Source organism: Xenopus laevis, chromosome 6L, assembly GCF_017654675.1.
Source record: "Xenopus laevis strain J_2021 chromosome 6L, Xenopus_laevis_v10.1, whole genome shotgun sequence".
Classification (NCBI taxonomy): domain Eukaryota; kingdom Metazoa; phylum Chordata; class Amphibia; order Anura; family Pipidae; genus Xenopus; species Xenopus laevis.
In genome coordinates this window covers 8,111,681-8,133,013 of record NC_054381.1, presented here as the reverse complement: position 1 = coordinate 8,133,013, position 21,333 = coordinate 8,111,681, and the positions used below count along the sequence as shown (strand labels likewise).

General features: G+C 42.0%; 1 protein-coding gene across 2 annotated transcripts in view; it reads left to right on the top strand.

The window, feature by feature from the left end:
- Positions 1–15,643: 15,643 nt before the first annotated feature.
- The window catches only part of wnt9a.L (wingless-type MMTV integration site family member 9A L homeolog), an 88,078-nt gene continuing 82,388 nt past the window's right edge, over positions 15,644–21,333 (top strand). Inside the window, exon 1 of one of the 2 annotated variants that reach the window (XM_018267037.2) lies at positions 15,644–15,873. In XM_018267037.2, coding sequence (XP_018122526.1) covers positions 15,788–15,873 — 86 coding nt within the window. In that variant the 5' untranslated portion in view covers positions 15,644–15,787. The remainder of the gene's footprint in view (positions 15,874–21,333) is intronic. The other variant, XM_018267038.2, reaches the window with a different exon arrangement.

The window sequence follows — 21,333 nt, the reverse complement described above, 5'->3', positions numbered from 1 at the left end:
ATTTAAAATACGCTGCTTATTTACGTACAGTGTGGTTTCAAACGTGCAGATCCCATAGAGTCTATTGATTTGGTAGTTTCTTGACGTATTGGCGTTTCTGCTAAAAAACGCCAATACTGGCGTCCTGTGGCGGATTTCAGCTTGTAAGCGCCCTGTGTGAATTGCCATAGTGCGTTTTCCATTAGTTTCAGTGGTAGTGCAGTTAATGCGTATTTACGCCTGGCTGTTCATTTTTAAAAACGCAATGTAAAAACGCCACGTCTGGCCTTGCCCTAAGTTTGCACAGGAGCAGTAGCCCATAGCAACCAATAAGGTATTTGCTTTTAAACAGGTGACCAGTATATGCTACCTGCTGATTGTATGCAGTTGCTATGGGTTACTGCACTTGGACAAACTTAGTTCCTTTTATTACATAACCCCTAACAACTTCAGAGAAACCAGGGAGGAAAAGAAACAGGGCTCCAATTATAGGTTCACCTCTAAATAATTCCATTAGACAAATGCAATCAAAATCTAAAATATGAAGGCATTGCGACCACTACAGCATACCTCCCAACTGTCCCTTTTTCGGAGGGACAGTCCCTCTTTTGGCAGCTCAACCCGCAGTCCCTCATTTGTACTGGAAAGTCCCTCTTTTCTCTGCACTGAACAGCCAGAAAAAGAACCAAAGTTTCTCACTTAATTGGCTTTTAGCAGAGAGCCCAGAACAGCTAACAGGTGCAAATAAGATACTTTATAACAATTTTGAGACACAAAAACACAGTTTAGATAAGGAGAAATATTTTCAAACTTTCATAACCTTCCAAATTTTGTGCAACAAACATGGTAATTAGGGGGTGTGGCCACAGAAAGGGGTGTGGTCAAAAAAATTGCTGCGCTACGTGCGGGAAAAAATTTTTTGTCCCTCTTTTTACTTCCAAAATGTTGGGAGGTATGACTACAGCGCTGGGCCAAGTGAATGCTAATGGATAGAATTTAAACGGGATTTCCCTCCCAACCCCTAATTTGCATATAACTGAATCCGACTCCTAATATACAAATTAGGGGTGTGAAGGGGAACTTTTTACTTCCTTGTTTTGTGACAAAAAGTCAAGCGATTTCCCTCCCTGCCCCTAATTTGCATATGCAAATTAGGATTTGGTTCGGCCGAGCGGAAGGATTCGGCCTTATCCGAATCCTGCTGAAAACGCACGAATCGTGGCTGAATCTCGAACCGAATCCTGGATTCGGTGCATCCCTACGTTTTAGCCTTTTCTGGTCTAGCCCTGCAGCTGTAAGGCAGCTCCCACTCATATGTATCAATGCAAATATTCACAGACGCAACATTCGCACGTGTCCAGGTCATTAATGTCTCTCATAATCGACCCCCCAGTTATTATTTAATTAAAATCTTACTTTATCATGGTGTTACTTTTCGCCCCCAAGGCACAGGCACCCTGTTTTCACCCACCATGGCACCTTACTCCAAGCTCCCCGGGTGCCCCCAGCTCAATAACAAGTGTGGAAGGAGTTACACAGCAGTGTATTTCCCAGCAGCGAATTCAGCGATACTTCCTAGATAAATAATTGACAGGAAACCAAAATGACAGACTCTGAACGCTAAGTGGGCCGAGATGTTTTCATTAAAAGCAAAACTCATCGCTTGGGCAAGTTTAAAAAAAAAACAAAAAACACTTTTCCCAAACTAGGACCTGCCGGATAGGAACTGCTGATCCACAGAAAGCAAATTCCCATTAAAATGCAATCACCTCACTTTAACCCCAAGCAAAGGCAAAGTTATTATTATTATCATTATTATTATTACTATTATTATTTGCGGGGAAGGTACAGTAAGTAATGGGCATACCTACATAGCCTTCTGCATTCCAATTGTTCACTATACAGTTACTTTGATTTATTTTGGGTTAATACTGATTAGATATATCCTAATTACGAGCGGAATAAGGCTCCAAACACAACTGAAACAAAACCTTGCAGCATTTGTATTAGGGATGCACCAAATCCACTATTTTGGATTTAGCCGAACCCTGAATCCTTCACGAAAGATTCGGCCGATTAGCGAACCGAATCCTCATTTGCATATGCAAATTAGGGATGGGAAGGGGAAAACATTTTTTACTTCCTTGCTTTGTGACAAACATTCACCTGATTTCCCTCCCCTAATTTGCATATGCAAATTAGGATTCGGATTCAGTTCGCCCGTGCAGAAGGATTCGGCCAAATCTGAATCCTGCTGAAAAAGGCCGAAACTTGGCCGAATCCTGAACCGAATCCTGGATTCGGTGCATCCCTAATTTGTATATATTTATATATTGCATACCTCCCAAAATAAAAAGAGTGACAAAAAGATCCGCCAAAATCTGTGAAATGTTTTGACCGTCGCCACATTGTGGCCTCGCCTTTAAATACCATACCCATTTTACCAAAACATAACCCAGACCTGACGGTATAATTACTGCAGAAATCGATAACAGCCATATTAACCCTAGACATGCCAGTATAATCACTAACTAAATTTGATAACAGCCATATTAACCCTAGACATGCCAGTATAATCACCAACTAAAATGGATAACAGGCATATTAACCCTAGACATGCCAGTATAATCACTAACTAAATTGGATAACAAACATATTAACCATAGACATGCCAGTATAATCACCAACTAAAATGGATAACAGGCATATTAACCCTAGACATGCCAGTATAATCACCAACTAAAATGGATAGCAGACATATTAACCTTAGGCATGCCAGTATAATTACTACAGAAAATGAATAATCAGCATGTAAACTCCAGCTGTACCAGTATAACCACTGTAGAAATGTCCAATATGCACTCCATGAACTCCAGGCATGTCAGTAAGGTCACTGCAGAAATGGAGAAATTGAAAGCATTACCTACATTTGCACAAGCAGAATTCCAACACCAGTTTTCTTCTCTCCTTGTGCTCCCATGCTGCTTATCTTTCCCTCTCTCTCTATTTCTCAGCCTGGCTTTAACTCCTGTAAATAAATCCAAGATGGACGTGTGTGCCACAAAGGAACACATAGACAATTTAGATTTTTTCCAAGGAGCAGAGAAGAACAAAAGAGGACTGTGGCCTATGGGCAAGTAAAGTAGGACAGTTGGGAGGTATGATATTGTAGACTGTTTGGATAAAAATTGCATCCACAGACTTATAGGGTCTGAATCTGATCTGAAGAAGTCTGTGTCAGTCTATGGCAGTGGAATGCAGATAAGATAGACCAACCAAGTGTGTTTGCAGGCAAAATCGTGTGATGGTTCTCCACCTCTAGCGCATTTTATCAAAAACAATTCACAGAAAGCCAGTCTTTTCATTGCCAGAGGTACAGTAAATGACCAAGGGGATTCGTTGAATTTTAAAAATTCCAAAATGCTTGTCGCATTCCTACTTTATTAATAGTCAAAAAAGATAACAATATAGGAAGAACGTTATTAATTTCACAGAAAAGGTGGCAACCCTATGTTAGGTCTAACTGAGAACATACTTGGGCCCTTATTTCGCCCTGTGTTCCCCTGCCCTTCATTCCTGTGTTTCACTGAAGAGAAGACAAAAATCTATTTGTTCCACCTGCTTTCTGCGCTTGGATACACCTGTGTCTGTACAGGCCCATAGGAAAGACTGGACTGGATTTCTTCTGCTCTCCCCCATGGTGCAACGCAGGGTGAAACACCCGAGTGTGAGGGCCCTTTGACACTTTCATCTATACATACCTCCCAACTGTCCCTTTTTCGGAGGGACAGTCCCTCTTTTGACAGCTCAACCCGCAGTCCCTCATTTGTACTGGAAAGTCCCTATTTTCTCTGCACTGAACAGCCAGAAAAAGAAACAAAGTTTCTAATTTAATCAGCATTTGGCAGAGAGCCCAGAACAGCTAACAGGTGCAAATAAGATACTTTGTAATAATTTTGAGACACAAAAAAACAGTTTAGATAAGGAGAAATATTTTCAAACTTTTGCCAAATTTTGTAAAATTAACATGGTAATTAGGGGGTGTGGCCAGAGAAAGGGAGTGGTCAAAAAAATATTCGCTGCGCTACGTGCGAAAAAAATTGTTGTCCCTCTTTTTACATCCAAAAGGGCACTACAATTGCTGTATTCCATGGCGGTTTCAGATTATTGCACAGATGAACATATGGTGTAAATGTATCTACACAAGTTGTTATTCAACAGAAAGATTTAAAAATACAAAGAGAGAGAGAGAAAGAGAGAGAGAAAATATGCCCTATGTGGTAACCAGGAAGTACTTACAGCAAATGAGACAGTGAGAGAGAGTGTCCTGTGAGGTAACCAGGAAGTACTTACAGCAAAAGAGACAGTGAGAGAGAGTGTCCTGTGAGGTAACCAGGAAGTACTTAGAGCAAATGAAAGAGTGAAGAGTTTTCTGAGAGACAAATATTGAATTATTGTGTTGTATACAAGATACTCCCTTTGTAAATTTTAATTTATTTTTATGATGCAGGTTTCAGAGTGTAAAACAGCCATACAGAAGCTGCTCTGACTGAAACACAACTAATTAACCGCTTGAGTCCAAAACATAAATTAAAAGGCATTTAAGGGCCTGTACCTAGGGTGGCAGATATAGGGGTTCTATTTAATATTGCGTGTGCAGTACAGTATATGTACAGTATACACATTGGCTCTTTAATTTGCAGCAAGTGTTTGACAATGGCCTGGTTTGGGTAGTTGTTAAAATGCAACATTGAACCCTCCTGGTATGGTATAGTCACAGGTATAGTAGGGAGAGATGGTGCCTATAGTAACAGTGGATAATAGTCTCTGGGAAGGGAGTGTGACTGTGGGATAGCAGGTATAGTAGGGAGAGATGGTGTCTATAGTAACAGTGGGATAATAGTCTCTGGGAAGGGAGTGTGACTGTGGGATAGCAGGTATAGTAGGGAGAGATGGTGCCTATAGTAACAGTGGATAATAGTCTCTGGGAAGGGAGTGTGACTGTGGGATAGCAGGTATAGTAGGGAGAGATGGTGTCTATAGTAACAGTGGGATAATAGTCTCTGGGAAGGGAGTGTGACTGTGGGATAGCAGGTATAGTAGGGAGAGATGGTGCCTATAGTAACAGTGGATAATAGTCTCTGGGAAGGGAGTGTGGCTGTGGGATAGCAGGTATAGTAGGGAGAGATGGTGTCTATAGTAACAGTGGATAATAGTCTCTGGGAAGGGAGTGTGACTGTGGGATAGCAGGTATAGTAGGGAGAGATGGTGTCTATAGTAACAGTGGATAATAGTCTCTGGGAAGGGCCTGTGACTGTGGGATAGCAGGTATAGTAGGGAGAGATGGTGTCTATAGTAACAGTGGATAATAGTCTCTGGGAAGGGAGTGTGACTGTGGGATAGCAGGTATAGTAGGGAGAGATGGTGTCTATAGTAACAGTGGATAATAGTCCTCTGGGAAGGGAGTGTGACTGTGGGATAGCAGGTATAGTAGGGAGAGATGGTGTCTATAGTAACAGTGGATAATAGTCTCTGGGAAGGGAGTGTGACTGTGGGATAGCAGGTATAGTAGGGAGAGATGGTGCCTATAGTAACAGTGGGATAATAGTCTCTGGGAAGGGAGTGTGACTGTGGGATAGCAGGTATAGTAGGGAGAGATGGTGCCTATAGTAACAGTGGATAATAGTCTCTGGGAAGGGAGTGTGACTGTGGGATAGCAGGTATAGTAGGGAGAGATGGTGTCTATAGTAACAGTGGATAATAGTCTCTGGGAAGGGAGTGTGACTGTGGGATAGCAGGTATAGTAGGGAGAGATGGTGTCTATAGTAACAGTGGATAATAGTCTCTGGGAAGGGAGTGTGACTGTGGGATAGCAGGTATAGTAGGGAGAGATGGTGCCTATAGTAACAGTGGATAATAGTCTCTGGGAAGGAAGTGTGACTGTGGGATAGCAGGTATAGTAGGGAGAGATGGTGCCTATAGTAACAGTGGATAATAGTCTCTGGGAAGAGAGTGTGACTGTGGGATAGCAGGTATAGTAGGGAGAGATGGTGCCTATAGTAACAGTGGATAATAGTCTCTGGGAAGGGAGTGTGACTGTGGGATAGCAGGTATAGTAGGGAGAGATGGTGCCTATAGTAACAGTGGGGATAATTACATAGGGCTATATGTAATAAATAGGTAGGATAGGACAAGATGGTAGACAGTAGTGTTTCCTATTATTTCTATCCAATCTGTGTTCCTCCAGGAAATATGAGGTTGTAATTCAAGAACAGCACAAGGGCAGTAGGAGTCATAGTCACCTGGAGCAGGTCCTTACATCAGAAGGATCAGTGCCTAAGCATCTCTGTTAGATGGGAGCTCGGGTAACCTTTTCAGATATGTCTCCAAGAGTCCATGGGCAACATCTGGAGGTCTGGACTGGAAGTTTTCAAATCACTGAGTGATTCCTGGTCATGACACCGTCTGTTTTTATGTTGAAGACTTTCGGTAAGTGCTGCTAATGTTTCCTGAACGTTGTCATTTCTGGGTTATTAGCACTGAACATGTTACGGTTAATTAAGATACAATGTATATTCTGTCATTTCATTTTAAAGTCATTGCTCATTATAAGATTTAAAGCTGGTTTCTCACACTGTTAATCAACTTTCCTTCAGTATAACAAGGCCAGTCTAGAGAGTAAACTTTATTTCTCAATCTTTAGGGATGCTCCCTTGCATTTATTCATGTCATCTAGTTACTGTAAGTAGTGTACAAAGTGCAGCCCTGCAAGTGGGCCTATAGCAGGGTGACTGTTACCCCAATGTTTCTATATATCTGTAACCTTGTTATGAGCTAAGGGGGCCCAGTCTGAAGGCCAGTTAGGGGGAGATTTGGGGTGAGTGCTTATTTGTGCCCTGGGTACCCCTGAAACTATAGCAGGGTGACTGTTACCCCAATGTTTCTATATATCTGTAACCTTATGAGCTAAGGGGGCCCAGCCTCAACGTCAGTTAGGGGGAGATTTGGGGTGAGTGATTATTTGTACCCTGGGTACCCCTGGAACTATAGCAGGGTGACTGTTACCCCCATGTTTCTATATATCTGTAAGGGGGCCCAGCCTGAAGATTAATTATTAAGAGTTGGGGTGTTAGATTTATAGTGGTATTAGTCGCTTTGTCTTTGCTAGTTTTCCTTCATTTCCTTCAGTTTTCCTCCATTATCATAGCTAAATCATCACATGAATATCCAGCTAGCTGTGCTGAGCAGAGCACTATATCTCAGCTGTAAATTAAAAAAAATGCCAATTCCAGGTAAATACATTTTTGAAAGAAAAATTCCCCTATACCTCTTATTTTATTATAGTTATATATTATAGTTATTGGCTGCCTTGTATGTACATTGTAAATCTATATGTTCAGTGTATACACTTTTTATAGTACAGCGCAGTAGAATATTAGAAATAAGTGATAATAATATATATTTATAAAATATACATATGTATCTGCCTCTGTTACATAACTAGGGGTAGGCAGACAGAAGAGCTTTGTGCCTTGCACCCCTCACCCCTATGAACCTGCCTCTTCTGTCTTCCCCCAGTCCCTATGGGGTGCTGTTTGTCCCAAATACATTCTGTATACATAACTATCCCTAATACACAGAATGAATGTCTCTCATGGTATAGAATGTATTTGGGACAAACGGCACTCCATAAGTCCCAGCCCTGTTCGTAATAGATTCAAACTTTTTTCCACATATTCTAAAGCTGGCTATACACCTGAAACATCAGCTCTTTTCCTCGATACACACACCTTAAGGTCGGCAATATCGGGCTGACCAGATTGGTGGTCCCAGCTATGGGGATACAGGCCATCAATGGGCTGTTTTTAAACCTGGTTTTAAAGGTGTTTAAATCTGTTCGATCTATATTTGGATGATTTCCAACCAGACATCAGTTGGGTCTGCCTGTTGGAGTGACTAATACACAGTATGTTACGCTGCCGATTCTGACCGAAGGAACTAAAATCTACCCATGTAGGACCACTTTATGAATAAAGTAAGTGTCTTGATTTAAATGTATTTTGTCAATTTCTTGCTATATGCCGCCAAGCATGTACAACCTAATGATTTTGTATATATATATATATATATATATATATATATATATATATATATATATATATATATCTTCCAGATGAGTATCCGCACTCCAAAATCAATCTTGATGAAGGCAGGGGTGCACGGTAAATTTGTATACACCAATGTTTCATAGACCAGCACTCCTGCAACTTACTTGCTGCTTGGTATATATATATATATATATATATATATAGGATCCCTTATCCGGAAACCCGTTATCCAGAAAGCTCTCAGAAATACAGAAAGGCCTTCTCCCATAGACTCCATTTTATATAAATAATCAAAATTTTTAAAAATGATTTCCTTTTTCTCTGTAATAATAAAACAGTAACTAGTACTTGATCCAAACTAAGATATAATTAATCCTTATTGGAAGCAATACCAGATTATTGGGTTTATTTAATGTTTACATGTTTTCTAGTAGACTTGAGGCATGAAGATCCAAACTACAGAAAGATCCATTATCCGGAAAACCCCAGGTCGCCAGCATTCTGATTAACAGGTCCCATACCGTGTGTGTGTATATATATATATATATATATATATATATATATATATATATATATATATATATATATATATAATATATATATATATATGGGTTAAACTTCAGGAACAGTTTTCTTTTTTCAACCCAAGTTAACTACCATAGAACACTGATGGTTAGTGATGGGCGAATTAGTCTTTTTGTCGAAAAATTTGCAAAACGGCAAAAAATTAGCAAAACGTGAATTTTGACGCCTGCATCAATTTTGACGCCCCCACATTAATGTCAATGGGAGTCCAAATAATGTTGACGTGCAACAGTTTTGACACGAGCGACTATTCTGATGCGTGTCCAAATTTTTTATGCCACTGGCGAATTTTCCCGCAGTTTCGCAAATGTATTTACACGGAAATTCTGCGCAAATTCGCTCCTGGTGAATTTATTCGCCCATCGGGGAAAGATTTTTAAAGGGGTGGTTCACTTTAAGTATGTTATAAAATGGCTAATTCTAAGCAACTTTTTAATTGGTCTTCATTATTTATTCGTTTATAGTTTTTTTAATGATTGGCCTATTTTATTTTGACTCTATCCAGTTTTCAAACAGGGTCACTGACCCCATCTAAAAACAAATGTTCTTCAAGGCTACATATTTTATTGTTTATTGCTACTTTTTATTACTTCTCTTTCTATTCAGGCCTCTCCTATTCATTTTCTAGTCGCTTATTCAAATCAATGAATGGTTGCTAGGGTAATTTTGACCCTAGCAACCAGATTGCTGAAATGGCAGATTGGAGAACTGCTGAATAAAAAGCTAAATAAATCAAAAACCACAAATAATAAAAAATGGAACCAATTGCTAATTGTTTGAGAATATCACTCTCTATCTCATACTAAAAATAAACTCAAAGGCAAACATCCCCTTTAAAGAACTTCAATCAAGGCAGCCATGATAGGCACACTAAGTATGCCAGGGGGACACCAGCTAATTAAAGGGGATGTCTGCCTTCAAATGAACTTTTAGTATGATGTAGAGAGTGACAATTTGCAATTAGTTTTTATTTTTTGTTATTTAAGGTTTTTGAGTTATTTTGCTTTTTATTCTACAGCTCTCCAGTTTGCAATTTCAGCAATCAGGTTGCTAAGGTCCAAATTACCCTAGCAACCATGCATTGATTTTAATAAGATATTGCAATATATACAGGAATATAAAGCACATTTTTAATTGGCATTCATTTTTTCTTTTTTATAACTTTCTTCTTCTGACCGTTTCCAGTTTTCAAACGGGGGTCACTGACCCCATCTAAAATCAGATGTGTTCTAAGGCTAAAAATGTATTGTCATTTCTACTTTTTACAACTTTTCTTTCTATTCAGGCCTCTCCTATTCATATTCCACTCTCTTATTCAAATCAGTGCATGGTTGCTAGGGGAATTTGGTCCCTAGCAAACAGATGGCTGAAATTGCAAACTGGAGAGCTGCTGAATAAAAAGCTAAATAATTTAAAACCCAGTAATAAAAAAAAAATGAAACCGAAATGCAAATTTGCTCTCTACACTTCTGGCACTGCATAATTGTGCTCTGCACTGCTGGTTCTGACTCCTCTTATGAATCATGCTTAGAGAGTCTAACAATGGCAGGTACATGCAGCAAACTTATACCAAAAGAAATGCAAAGTTGCTGCTTTATTTAACCACAAGATTTATTTCTTGAATCCAGCATCTTTGAAACTCCCTTTACTTTGCTATGTGCCTGTGAAATTAGACTGGACATGCTCTGCTGTGATGTGATTCTTTCCTTGTTGCCCTAAACCTGAGCGGCTCTCAGGAGCCCAGAGCATCTGGCCACTCACTGTGGTGCCATAAAGCACAAGCAGATGGAGTAGAGCAAAACTGCCTGCGTTGTATCATGGGGTCACGTGCAGCAGGTCTCTCCTTCCCCTTCATCTTTCTGTTTGGGATGTCGGAATTTCTGCTAGAACTGACAAAACAGATTGTGCTGATGCTGCTGGAAGGCTCTAAAGCAGAGATGTCAGACTCACGGACCCCCAGCTGTTGTGAGCTGCAAATCACTGCATCTTCTGCCAGAGAATGGTTGGGAAGGGTCATGAGTTTGACATACTCACTCTTAGGAGTCCAGCAGTGAACACAATGTGCTGTAGTTGACCAAAATGTACACTCGGGCAACATATAATCAAAGCTGTGTATAGGGAGGGGTCCAAGCAGGGGCCCTGCACAGAGTAGAGAACATAGAGCATCTGTAGAGGAGAGTATGGAGGAACCACATATTATTTTGTTTGCAGTGCAGGCAGCACAGCAGTACCTATTGTAGCAGTAAGGTAATATCCTCTGGGGAGGAATTGTGACTGTGGGATAGCAGGTATAGTAGGAGATATGTGCCTATAGTAACAGTGGTATAATAGTCTCTGAGAGTGACTGTGGGATAACAGGTATAGTAGGGAGAGATGGTGCCTATAGTAACAGTGGATAATAGTCTCTGGGAAGGGAGTGTGACTGTGGGATAGCAGGTATAGTAGGGAGAGATGGTGCCTATGGTAACAGTGGATAATAGTCTCTGGGAAGGGAGTGTGACTGTGGGATAGCAGGTATAGTAGGGAGAGATGGTGTCTATAGTAACAGTGGATAATAGTCTCTGGGAAGGGAGTATGACTGTGGGATAGCAGGTATAGTAGGGAGAGATGGTGTCTATAGTAACAGTGGGATAATAGTCTCTGGGAAGAGAGTGTGACTGTGGGATAGCAGGTATAGTAGGGAGAGATGGTGCCTATAGTAACAGTGGATAATAGTCTCTGGGAAGGGAGTGTGACTGTGGGATAGCAGGTATAGTAGGGAGAGATGGTGTCTATAGTAACAGTGGGATAATAGTCTCTGGGAAGGGAGTGTGACTGTGGGATAGCAGGTATAGTAGGGAGAGATGGTGTCTATAGTAACAGTGGATAATAGTCTCTGGGAAGGGAGTGTGACTGTGGGATAGCAGGTATAGTAGGGAGAGATGGTGTCTATAGTAACAGTGGATAATAGTCTCTGGGAAGGGAGTGTGACTGTGGGATAGCAGGTATAGTAGGGAGAGATGGTACCTATAGTAACAGTGGATAATAGTCTCTGGGAAGGGAGTGTGACTGTGGGATAGCAGGTATAGTTGGGAGAGATGGTGTCTATAGTAACAGTGGGATAATAGTCTCTGGGAAGGGAGTGTGACTGTGGGATAGCAGGTATAGTAGGGAGAGATGGTGCCTATAGTAACAGTGGATAATAGTCTCTGGGAAGGGAGTGTGACTGTGGGATAGCAGGTATAGTAGGGAGAGATGGTGCCTATGGTAACAGTGGATACTAGTCTCTGGGAAGGGAGTGTGACTGTGGGATAGCAGGTATAGTAGGGAGAGATGGTGCCTATAGTAACAGTGGATACTAGTCTCTGGGAAGGGAGTGTGACTGTGGGATAGCAGGTATAGTAGGGAGAGATGGTGCCTATAGTAACAGTGGGATAATAGTCTCTGGGAAGGGAGTGTGACTGAGGGATAGCAGGTATAGTAGGGAGAGATGGTGTCTATAGTAACAGTGGATAATAGTCTCTGGGAAGGGAGTGTGACTGTGGGATAGCAGGTATAGTAGGGAGAGATGGTGCCTATAGTAACAGTGCGATAATTGTCTCTGGGAAGGGAGTGTGAGTGAAAGTATTAGGTATAGTAGGGAGAGACATTGCCTATAGTAGTAGCTCCGAGACCACCTAGGCAGGTGCAGCTCCCCCCCCCCCCGTCCCTGTCTGCTAACAGATGTCACTGCAAGTATTCTGCACCTATATATACTATATACCTATATATACTGCTATATGTGTGTATGTATATATATATATATATAAATATATATAAAAAAATATTTGGCAGCCCTTATCTATTTAACTACATTTTATACTGTATATTGTTTTAGACTGGCAAATGTATGGCCAGTGGGCTAGCACTGATGTTCTTGGGTCCTTGGTTGGATTCCAGGCAGGATCTGTGTGGAGGTTCTGTGCTTCCTCCAATCCCAGGCTGGAAATCTGTGGATTCTGGCAATTGTCAGAGGGGCTGCTGTAAGAAGCCACACAGGTTCGCGAATTTCCAGGCAAATTGGGCTACTATTTAAAGCCCAAGTGGGTTTTGAAAGTACAAAATAGCCAAGGTATGGATTTGGGCTACATTTCAGGCTTTTGGCTGGTTTGTACCAGGCAAAGTTTCTACTTGCGCTAATGTGCCAAGCCTGTGTCTCCCAATGCATGTTGGGTAATGTAGTTTTTTGTTTAACAATTTGCCGACTGCCAAGTTTAATGCAAGACTACAATACCCAGCATGCAATGGGACTGACTTGTGTAGAAGAGGGAAGTTACCAGATGTTGGGCTCTGTACCCCAGTCTCCCACCACTGTTAAACATTCTCGCATTTTTCGGTGACTTTCCTCAATTTCACACTATTGTGGGGCAAAAATCTTTTTTTGAAATTGTATATGTATTAGAGTCTTATGGGGCTCCTATACCTCCTGGGCCCCCTTTGTTGACGGGCAAACCTGTACCATTTTGCTTCATGGAAAAATTTGCAAAACAGTGGAAATTTGAAAAAGGCGTATTTTCACATATTTTTTTATTTTTAGACTTTTTTTTCACTCTTCATATTGTGCTATTTTTGGGGCTACTTTTGAAGTGCCTCTTGGCTAGTTTTGGGCTGATTTTGTAGCTGACTTTGGCTGGTTTTGAAAATTACACCTGGCAACCCTCAGACAGTCACTATTTATTGGCTTGGTGGGGAGTTAGTTTGGGCCTCTTTGTACCTGAAAGGACAGGGCCTTATTTTATATTCCAGTCCAGACCTGGCATTCTCCAAGTACATTGAAGCAGGTGGGTTCTACAGTAATTGGTCCCTAAAAGGTTTGCTCTCTTGGGCATTTCTTTGTAAAAGTGACCAATCGGCTTTATTTAATCATTCTCTGGGTGCTAGTGCCCATTTAACCTGCTCTTACTCTATATGTCCCCATACAGCCAGGTACTTAGAAGATTGAAAAGCTTTTCACTACAAAGATAAATAAAGCCGACCCCCTAAACCGGGCAATTTACAAACATAAGCCATAGAGAAACTAATGGCAAGTTGCAGTTGTTCAGGAGATCATTTGGCTGGTAGAGGTGGGCAACTATTAGCAGTACTTATAGACATTGGTGCAAAGTGCCAAAATAAATTATATAAGCACTGCCAAAGTATAATAGTGCAATAATCAAAAAATAAATAAATAGGAAGAACTCACGATTCACCCTAGTCCAGGTGCACATAAATATACTGTAAAGCTCAAATGTGAGATTCTTCAAATCTTCACCTATGCGTGAAGCTGCCCATACACATACTGTAGAGATTGGCTCGTTTGGTCAAACGATTTCACAAACGTGCGGATCTCTCCCCGATGGGGTGGGCGATATCGGGCTGATCTGATTGTGGGCCCTAGAGTAGAGTTCTGCGGTGGGTCGGGTACCCACGGGTTACTTGCAAAAAAAGCAGGTATCCTGCAGAATGAGAGTAGGATTTTCAGGTGCAGGTATGGATACGGGTCTGCGGGTTACGGGTCTCATCTGAATTTCTCATCTTATGTTCTATTGTCTATATTTTAGTCCTTTTGTCCCCACCCACTTTTGATTATGTCACTTTGCAGGTGTGCAGCAACATCACTTCCAATTTGATGGTGGTTAGCGGTTGCAGATAAGGTACTTATCGTGGGCTGCGGGTTTGGGTCCGGGCAGGGTCAGACGGGGCCAGCGGGACACCGGGAAAAAAACGGGTGGGCCCCGGCTCTTGAGGGCCCCGCCGGCCAAGACTTGCTCCCTTTTCAGGTCCCGAAAAAAAAAAGTACACTCGCGCATGCAGCAATCACAGCGAAAACCCAGTAGGTACGCATGCGCAATTGTGGGGAGAAGAAGCTATGCACCCGCATGCTTAATCGCAGCGCACCGTGGTGGGGCAAGGGGCTGGGAGGGGGGCCCAGAGACAGCAGCCCCGGTGGGCCTTGGGCCCCCCAGTCCGACCCTGGGTCCGGGTCTTAGAAATTGGTTCCGCACAAGCCCTCATCAACGAACAGATGCAGCCAGTGTCGGACTGGAGGGGGGTTCTGGTCAGCAGTCCCGGTGGGCCCCTGGCCCCCCAGTCCGATCTGGATGCAGCTGCGATCCGATGGGATTTTTAACCCTTCCCGATTGTCATCTGCCCAATTTTCGACTAGGGATGCACCGAATCCAGGATTTTGTTCGGGATTCGGCCAGAATTCGGCCTTTTTCATCAGGTTTCGGATTTGGCCGAATCCTTCTGGCCTGCCGAACCGAATCCGAATCCTAAATTGCTTATGCAAATTAAGGGCAAGAGGGAAATCGCGTGACTTTTTGTCACAAAACAACGAAGTAAGAAATGGTTTTCCCTTCCCACCCCTAATTTGCATATGCAAATTAGGATTTGGTTTGGTATTCGGCCGAATCCTTCGCAAAGGATTCGGGGGTTCGGCCGAATCCAAAATAGTGGATTCGGTGCATCCCTACTTTCGACCCAATATCGATTGGGGAAGCCCGTCGGAGGGTCCCACACAGGGGCCAATAAGCTGCCAACTTGGCCTGTCAGCAGCTTTTATAGCCCTGTATGTATAGTGCACCAGTAGGCACGAAATGCGTTAGGCCTTGTCCTTTTTGTCCTAATAAATGTTGTTTTATTTCTACTAATTTAGCTTATGTCATTTCTGAAGATTGTCACATTTGAGTTTTGCAGTGGGCAACTATTAGACAACTATTAGACAACTATTAGACAGGCAACACCGACCCCTACACCCCCAGCTGTCGCTACAAAGTCCCCCAGTTTCATTTTCAAACCTGAGGCAAAGGCGACCCCCCAGTGAATGAGCCGACCCCCCCCAGTGAATGAGCCGACCCCCGGTGAATGAGCCGACCCCCGGTGAATGAGCCGACCCTGAGACACGCTTGTGTAAGAAGCACAGGGAGCGAGCCAGTGGCTGCTTCACAGAAGGAGAGTGCAGGGGCTGGATTTGGGAGGGTTTGGGGGGGAGTCGGTGCGACAGTCGGACAGCTCCGCCTCAGCCAGTGCTCAGCAGTATAAAGCGCAGCGCTCACAGTCGCACTCTCATCATTAACCAACATCAACGAAATGGTCAGCCGTGGAGCTGCAGCAAAATGCTGGATGGACACCTTGTTCTGGGATGGCTATCAGTTACACTTGTAGTCCTCTACTGCCTCGGGCCGGCGGCTGCTAACTTCGGGTAGGTCTCCCTCCTCACTGCCTTCTACTACTATTACTCCTACTACTGCTCCTACTACTACTACTCCTGCTGCTGCACTCGATCCTCCAGCCAAAGCTGGATCTGGCTGATTCGGATTGCTCTGTGCGACGCAATGATTGTTAGCCTTTGGGTTCATGGTGCTGCTGCAGAAGACGATGAACGATATGTGGTTCTGACGCTCGCGTCTTTTTAGATCCTGCGACAAGTGCATCGGAAACTGTTGTGTGTTGGGAAGGGTTTAAAAAAAAGTTGGTTTTTAGGGGTAGATTGCCAGAGGGTTATTGTATCGTTCATGATGGCATTTGGATAGTTTTACTTGCCCTGTGCAGATGGCAGAGTGGTCTCTGGGGCTGATGGAAGTAGGACTGAGCAAAGGGCTGATATTGGCTCATTAGCTACAAACCAGAGCCTGCTGGGAATGCTGGGAGTTGTAGTACAACAACTGTTGCATGTGTGTGTGGGCTTTTTGCCATGTCCCTAGTGTCTGTGAGTGCCCTTGGCTCCCTGTAGCACAGTCAGGTTTCTCCCATTGTAACTGATCCCATCCTGAGCATGTTTGTTGCCTGGATCCTCTATTTGTTTATGGAGCTGCTGCTGCTGCTGCACTTTATACTTGGGATTGGCTCGCTGCTTCTACCCCTCTTCCCAAATCCCCTGCTTTCCTCCTGCGCTGAGTTTATCAATTAACCCAGTGACAAGTCCATCCACTTCATTATTCCTCTGAATGAGAACAATTGCTTTATGTGTCCTACAGCCCTGTGGCTCTATACATCAATAAGTCTGTCCTGCATGGCTAGAAATGTCTCTTTATTCATATAGTCCCTATATATACACAGGAATAGTAACATGCAGGGGCTGTGTAACTTCTGAGTATATTTGTAGAGCGGAGGTCTCTACCCGAAGAGCTTACAATCAATTGGTCTATATGCTGCGTATATATATATATGTGTGCTTGCAGTAGATTTTGTTATTAAATTGATACTGACACTAAAAATTTCATTTCAAAATATGAATCTACATGAAAACTTACCTATAGGTCATGTTGATCGTTTTTTCGCTGCTTTGGTAAAAAATTGTTACTTGAAGTTCCTAAGCCTGACTGTTTTGCCAACCTGACTGTCCCTTCCTAAACTGTCAGAGTTTCTGCTGCTGCACAGATATGGCAGCCTCCTCATAGGCGAAAAAAAGAGGGTAAGAAAGGTAATGTAAAAGCATCAGGCAGATACTTTTATGGCAAAATTATAATATTAAAAAAAGTTCATTTTCCGGTGTCAGTATCTCTTTAATGTATATATATGTGCGCGTGTCTTTAATCGTGCCAGGGTTTATGTAATGTTACATACAGTTGTATACGTATAGTAAGGACCACAATTAAATATATAGGTGTAATACTATTGTCAATATGTGTATTAATAATCTGACTGATATGATAATAATATGGTACATCTATACATGCATTTCTAATGAAAACGGTGTGTTTGTGTACACACAAACTAACAAACTCTAAACACACACAGACACACAAGCTACAAAAGGTGCGGCAGTTGCTGTAAATTGTCCCCATGATTGCACTATCCACATTATGTCCCTTAACCCTTCCCGTGCTAATGTAGAGGATGTAATTGACAACCTCCTTGGGGTACATGCAGCAGAAATCTGACAGTTGGTCCCTTGCACGTCAGCCCATTGTGGAGTCGCTGCCAGGCTGACAGATAGTAGAACATACCCGGCTTGCTTATTATTCTGTGTCAAACACAGTACAGAACGGCACACTAACTGGCCTGACAGTCAAGCCCCAGATGTTGTTGTGCGCTGTTCCAAATGTTGACTTTCAAGGATTTATTTTTCTTACTACACGAAGGGGGGGGGGGGGAATATCATATTTTAACTGAGTTAAAAATAAAAAGCTTATCGATGGTTGACTTCAGGATGGTAGACACAAAAGTTGCCGGTGAAAGTTGTAGTTCAACAGAGGTGACATTTGCTCCTGCAGTGATTGACTCATTCATTATAAAGGTCTATAAATGACAATGACGCCCACCCGCCTTCAGGACTTCTTGTGATTTAAATATCCTGCAGTACCATGTTTCACCATCACTACTGGAACCCACAGACGGGCAACAGAATAGCGCCACCGCTTGGACACAATCGACCCTCATCACAATAGTATTTATATTAAAATAGAAGTGCTTTTCATTGGCAGGGACTATTATAAACCATTTCTCATTCTCCTTTCATTCTTAACTTGCTCATTACACCTGACCTGTGCTGCTTTTCTGCTGCAGAACAAGCTGAGTTGGCAGGGAATGCTGGGAACTGTAGTTTTGCCATGGCTATAGCTACATCTGATATAGTCTTGCATGAGTAGATGCCTCATTTATGCCTGACCTCCGTTGCCGCTGTGTAAATATGTCTTACTTGGTGCCCAGCTCCTGCGGTGCGGATTTGGATAAGTCTCATTTTTGTGCCAGATGTATTTCACTACAGCAGCTATCACCTGTTACCTACTTTCCTTAGCCAGACCCCTGCAGTGCTTAGCTGTGGCCACTAGGGGGTTCCATTAACCCATTAATGAATGCTCTGCTCATCGGTTTGGGGAGAATACTAGTCTTGCAGGTGTATCCTGTTCTCTAAGAAAATACAGCGATTTCATGGGAAACTTTCTTTTGTGTTATTTTTTTCCTTTTTTTTTTTCACTACACAGTTTATGTTCTCTTAGGGAAAACGCCGTCTTTATACTCATAATGTGCTTGTCGCAGAAATGCTGGGGATTCTTATTGTAAAAGCTGTCCTGCCTTTTGGTTTGCCGAATTCTTAAAGGGGGGGGTCACCTTTAACTAAACCCTAAAAATGAATATGGGTAAAAATGGTATATATTATATAGTGAACTTATTGCACGAGGCTAAAGTTTGAGCTTGTCGATAGCAGCAATGATCCAGGACTTCAAACTTGTCACAGGGGGTCACCATCTTGGAAAGTGTCTGTGACACTCACATGCTCAGTGGGCTCTGATTGGCTGTTGAGAAGCTAAGCTTAGGGCTCGTCACTAATTATCCAGCAGAAAATGAGCTTCCCTGGCTGTAATATAAGCTGATGCTACAGGTTTGCTGATTATTAAATTCTGATGCTAATTGCACTGGTTTCTGTGCTGCCATGTAGTAATTATCTGTATTAATTACTAATCAGCCTTATATTGTGACATTTCTATTCTATGTGTACTGTATATTGTGAGTGGGTCCCTAAGCTCAGTAAGTGACAGCAGCACAGAGCATGTGCAGTGAATCAGCAGAAAAGAAGATGGGGAGCTACTGGGGCATCTTTGGAGACAAAGATCTTTACTGCTAAAGGGCTGTGGTTGCCTTAGGCTGGTACAGACGCCTAAAACATAATGTTCAATATTTCTATCCTACTTTTTAAGTTTAGCTTTAGTTCTCGGTTCAGTTAACTTTTAGTATGTTATAGAATGGCTAATTCTAAGCAACTTTTCAATTGGCCTGCATTTTTTCTTTTTAATAGTTTTTGAATTATTTGCCTTCTTCTTCTGACTCTTTTTTCAGCTTTCAAATGGGGGGGTCACTGACCCCATCTATAAAACACATGCTTTATAAAGCTACACACGTATCGCTATTGCTCCTTTTAAATGCTCATCTTTCTATTCAGGCCCTCTCTTATTCATATTCCAGTCTCTTATTCAAATCAGTGCATGGTTGCCAGGGTAATTTGAACCCTAGCAACCAGATTGCTGAAACTGCAAACCAGAGAGCTGCCGAATAAAAAGCTAAATAAGTCAAAAACCACAAATAATAAAAAAATGAAAACCCAAATACAAATTGTCCCAGAATATCCCTCTCTACGTCATACTAAAAATTTACTCAAAGGTGAACCAGCCTAGTTAATAATCATGCCTGTACTGTGCTCCCACTGGGGTCTGTCTCACAACTCATTGTATTGTATTTATCTTGTGTTGCACCATTTGTACTCAGCTGATCTGTTTTTATAGATGGAGCAAATGACAGATTCCAGCAAGGCTTCTGGGAGTTGTAGTTTAATATCCTTATTATAGTCCAGGTGCAATGTATCCATGTATATACTGTACATAGTAGGGTGAACTGAGTGCAAATTTTGCAGCAGATCTTACATATAAGGTGTATGTGAGATTTCTCGGGGCAGGAGGCTGCTGTATAGTCAATAATGAAATATCTGAAATATATATATATAATGAAATATATGAAATACAGGTATGGGACCTTTTATCCAGAATGCTGCGGACCTGGGGTTTTCCGGATAACAGATCTTTCCGTAATTTGGACCTTCATACCTTAAGTCTACTAGAAAATCATATAAACATTACATTAACCCAATAGGCTGGTTTTGCTTCCAATAAGGATTAATTAGATCTTAGTTGGGATCAAGTACAAGTAACTGTTTTATTATTACACAGAAAAAGGAAATCATTTTAAAAAACTTGAATTATTTGGATAAAATGAAGTCTATGGGAGATGGCCTTTTCGTAATTTGGAGCTTTCTGGGTAACTGGTTTCCGGATAACGGATCCCATACCTGTACATATATAAAGAAATATATATATATATATATATATATATATATAATGAAATATATGGGGGGCACGACTAGGAAAGTACATGAGCACGATCAGTTCAAAGCGACCTCGCCTAACGTGACCGACATGTGGTTTTGATCTGATTTGTATACACTCGCCCTCCCAAATAATATTTACTTTATGCAAGTCAACGTTTTGGCTGCCGTGTGTTCTTGGTTAAGGGTTGTCTGAAATTCAGAGCAGTTTTAATGGGGCTAAAAGCAAGGGATGACTGCCGCAAAGGGGGCTACCAGCGAGAGTTGATGCCCTACTTCTAAATAGAGGTACACAGACAATCTGTGGGTTCTGGCTGAGGGGCTGATGTAAGTTGCCATTGACAGTCACTATTTATTGGGCTGGTGGGAGGCTGTTTGGGCCTTTGTCTACTTAAAATGCCTATTTTGTATCCCAGTCCAGACCTGGGGTTACATCACTTTTTAGAAAAGGGCTGCAAATACGGGATGTAGTGTAGAAGTGAAGTGAAGAAGGTAGGAGAGGTGTGGAAAGGTGTATATTGTTTGACACAACAGTGTTTGGAAACAAGGCTGAAAATGTGGATCATGTAGATGAGTAATGCAAATAAGGGAATAAGTGCGGCTCACCAAAAGTCCTTATTGGTTTAATTCCACGGGTTTCCTGTGTTCGATATCCCAAATCAATGTATCAAAAATGTAAATTGTTGTGAAACAAATCCAGGGCAGACAAACTCGACTGCAATATTCTTTATTGGGAAGCAGAGTTACACGACATGTTTCGGGCTAAACCCTTTGTCAAGTGTCACACTTGACAAAGGATTTGTTCCACAACATTTGTTCCACAAAAATTTACATTTTTGATCA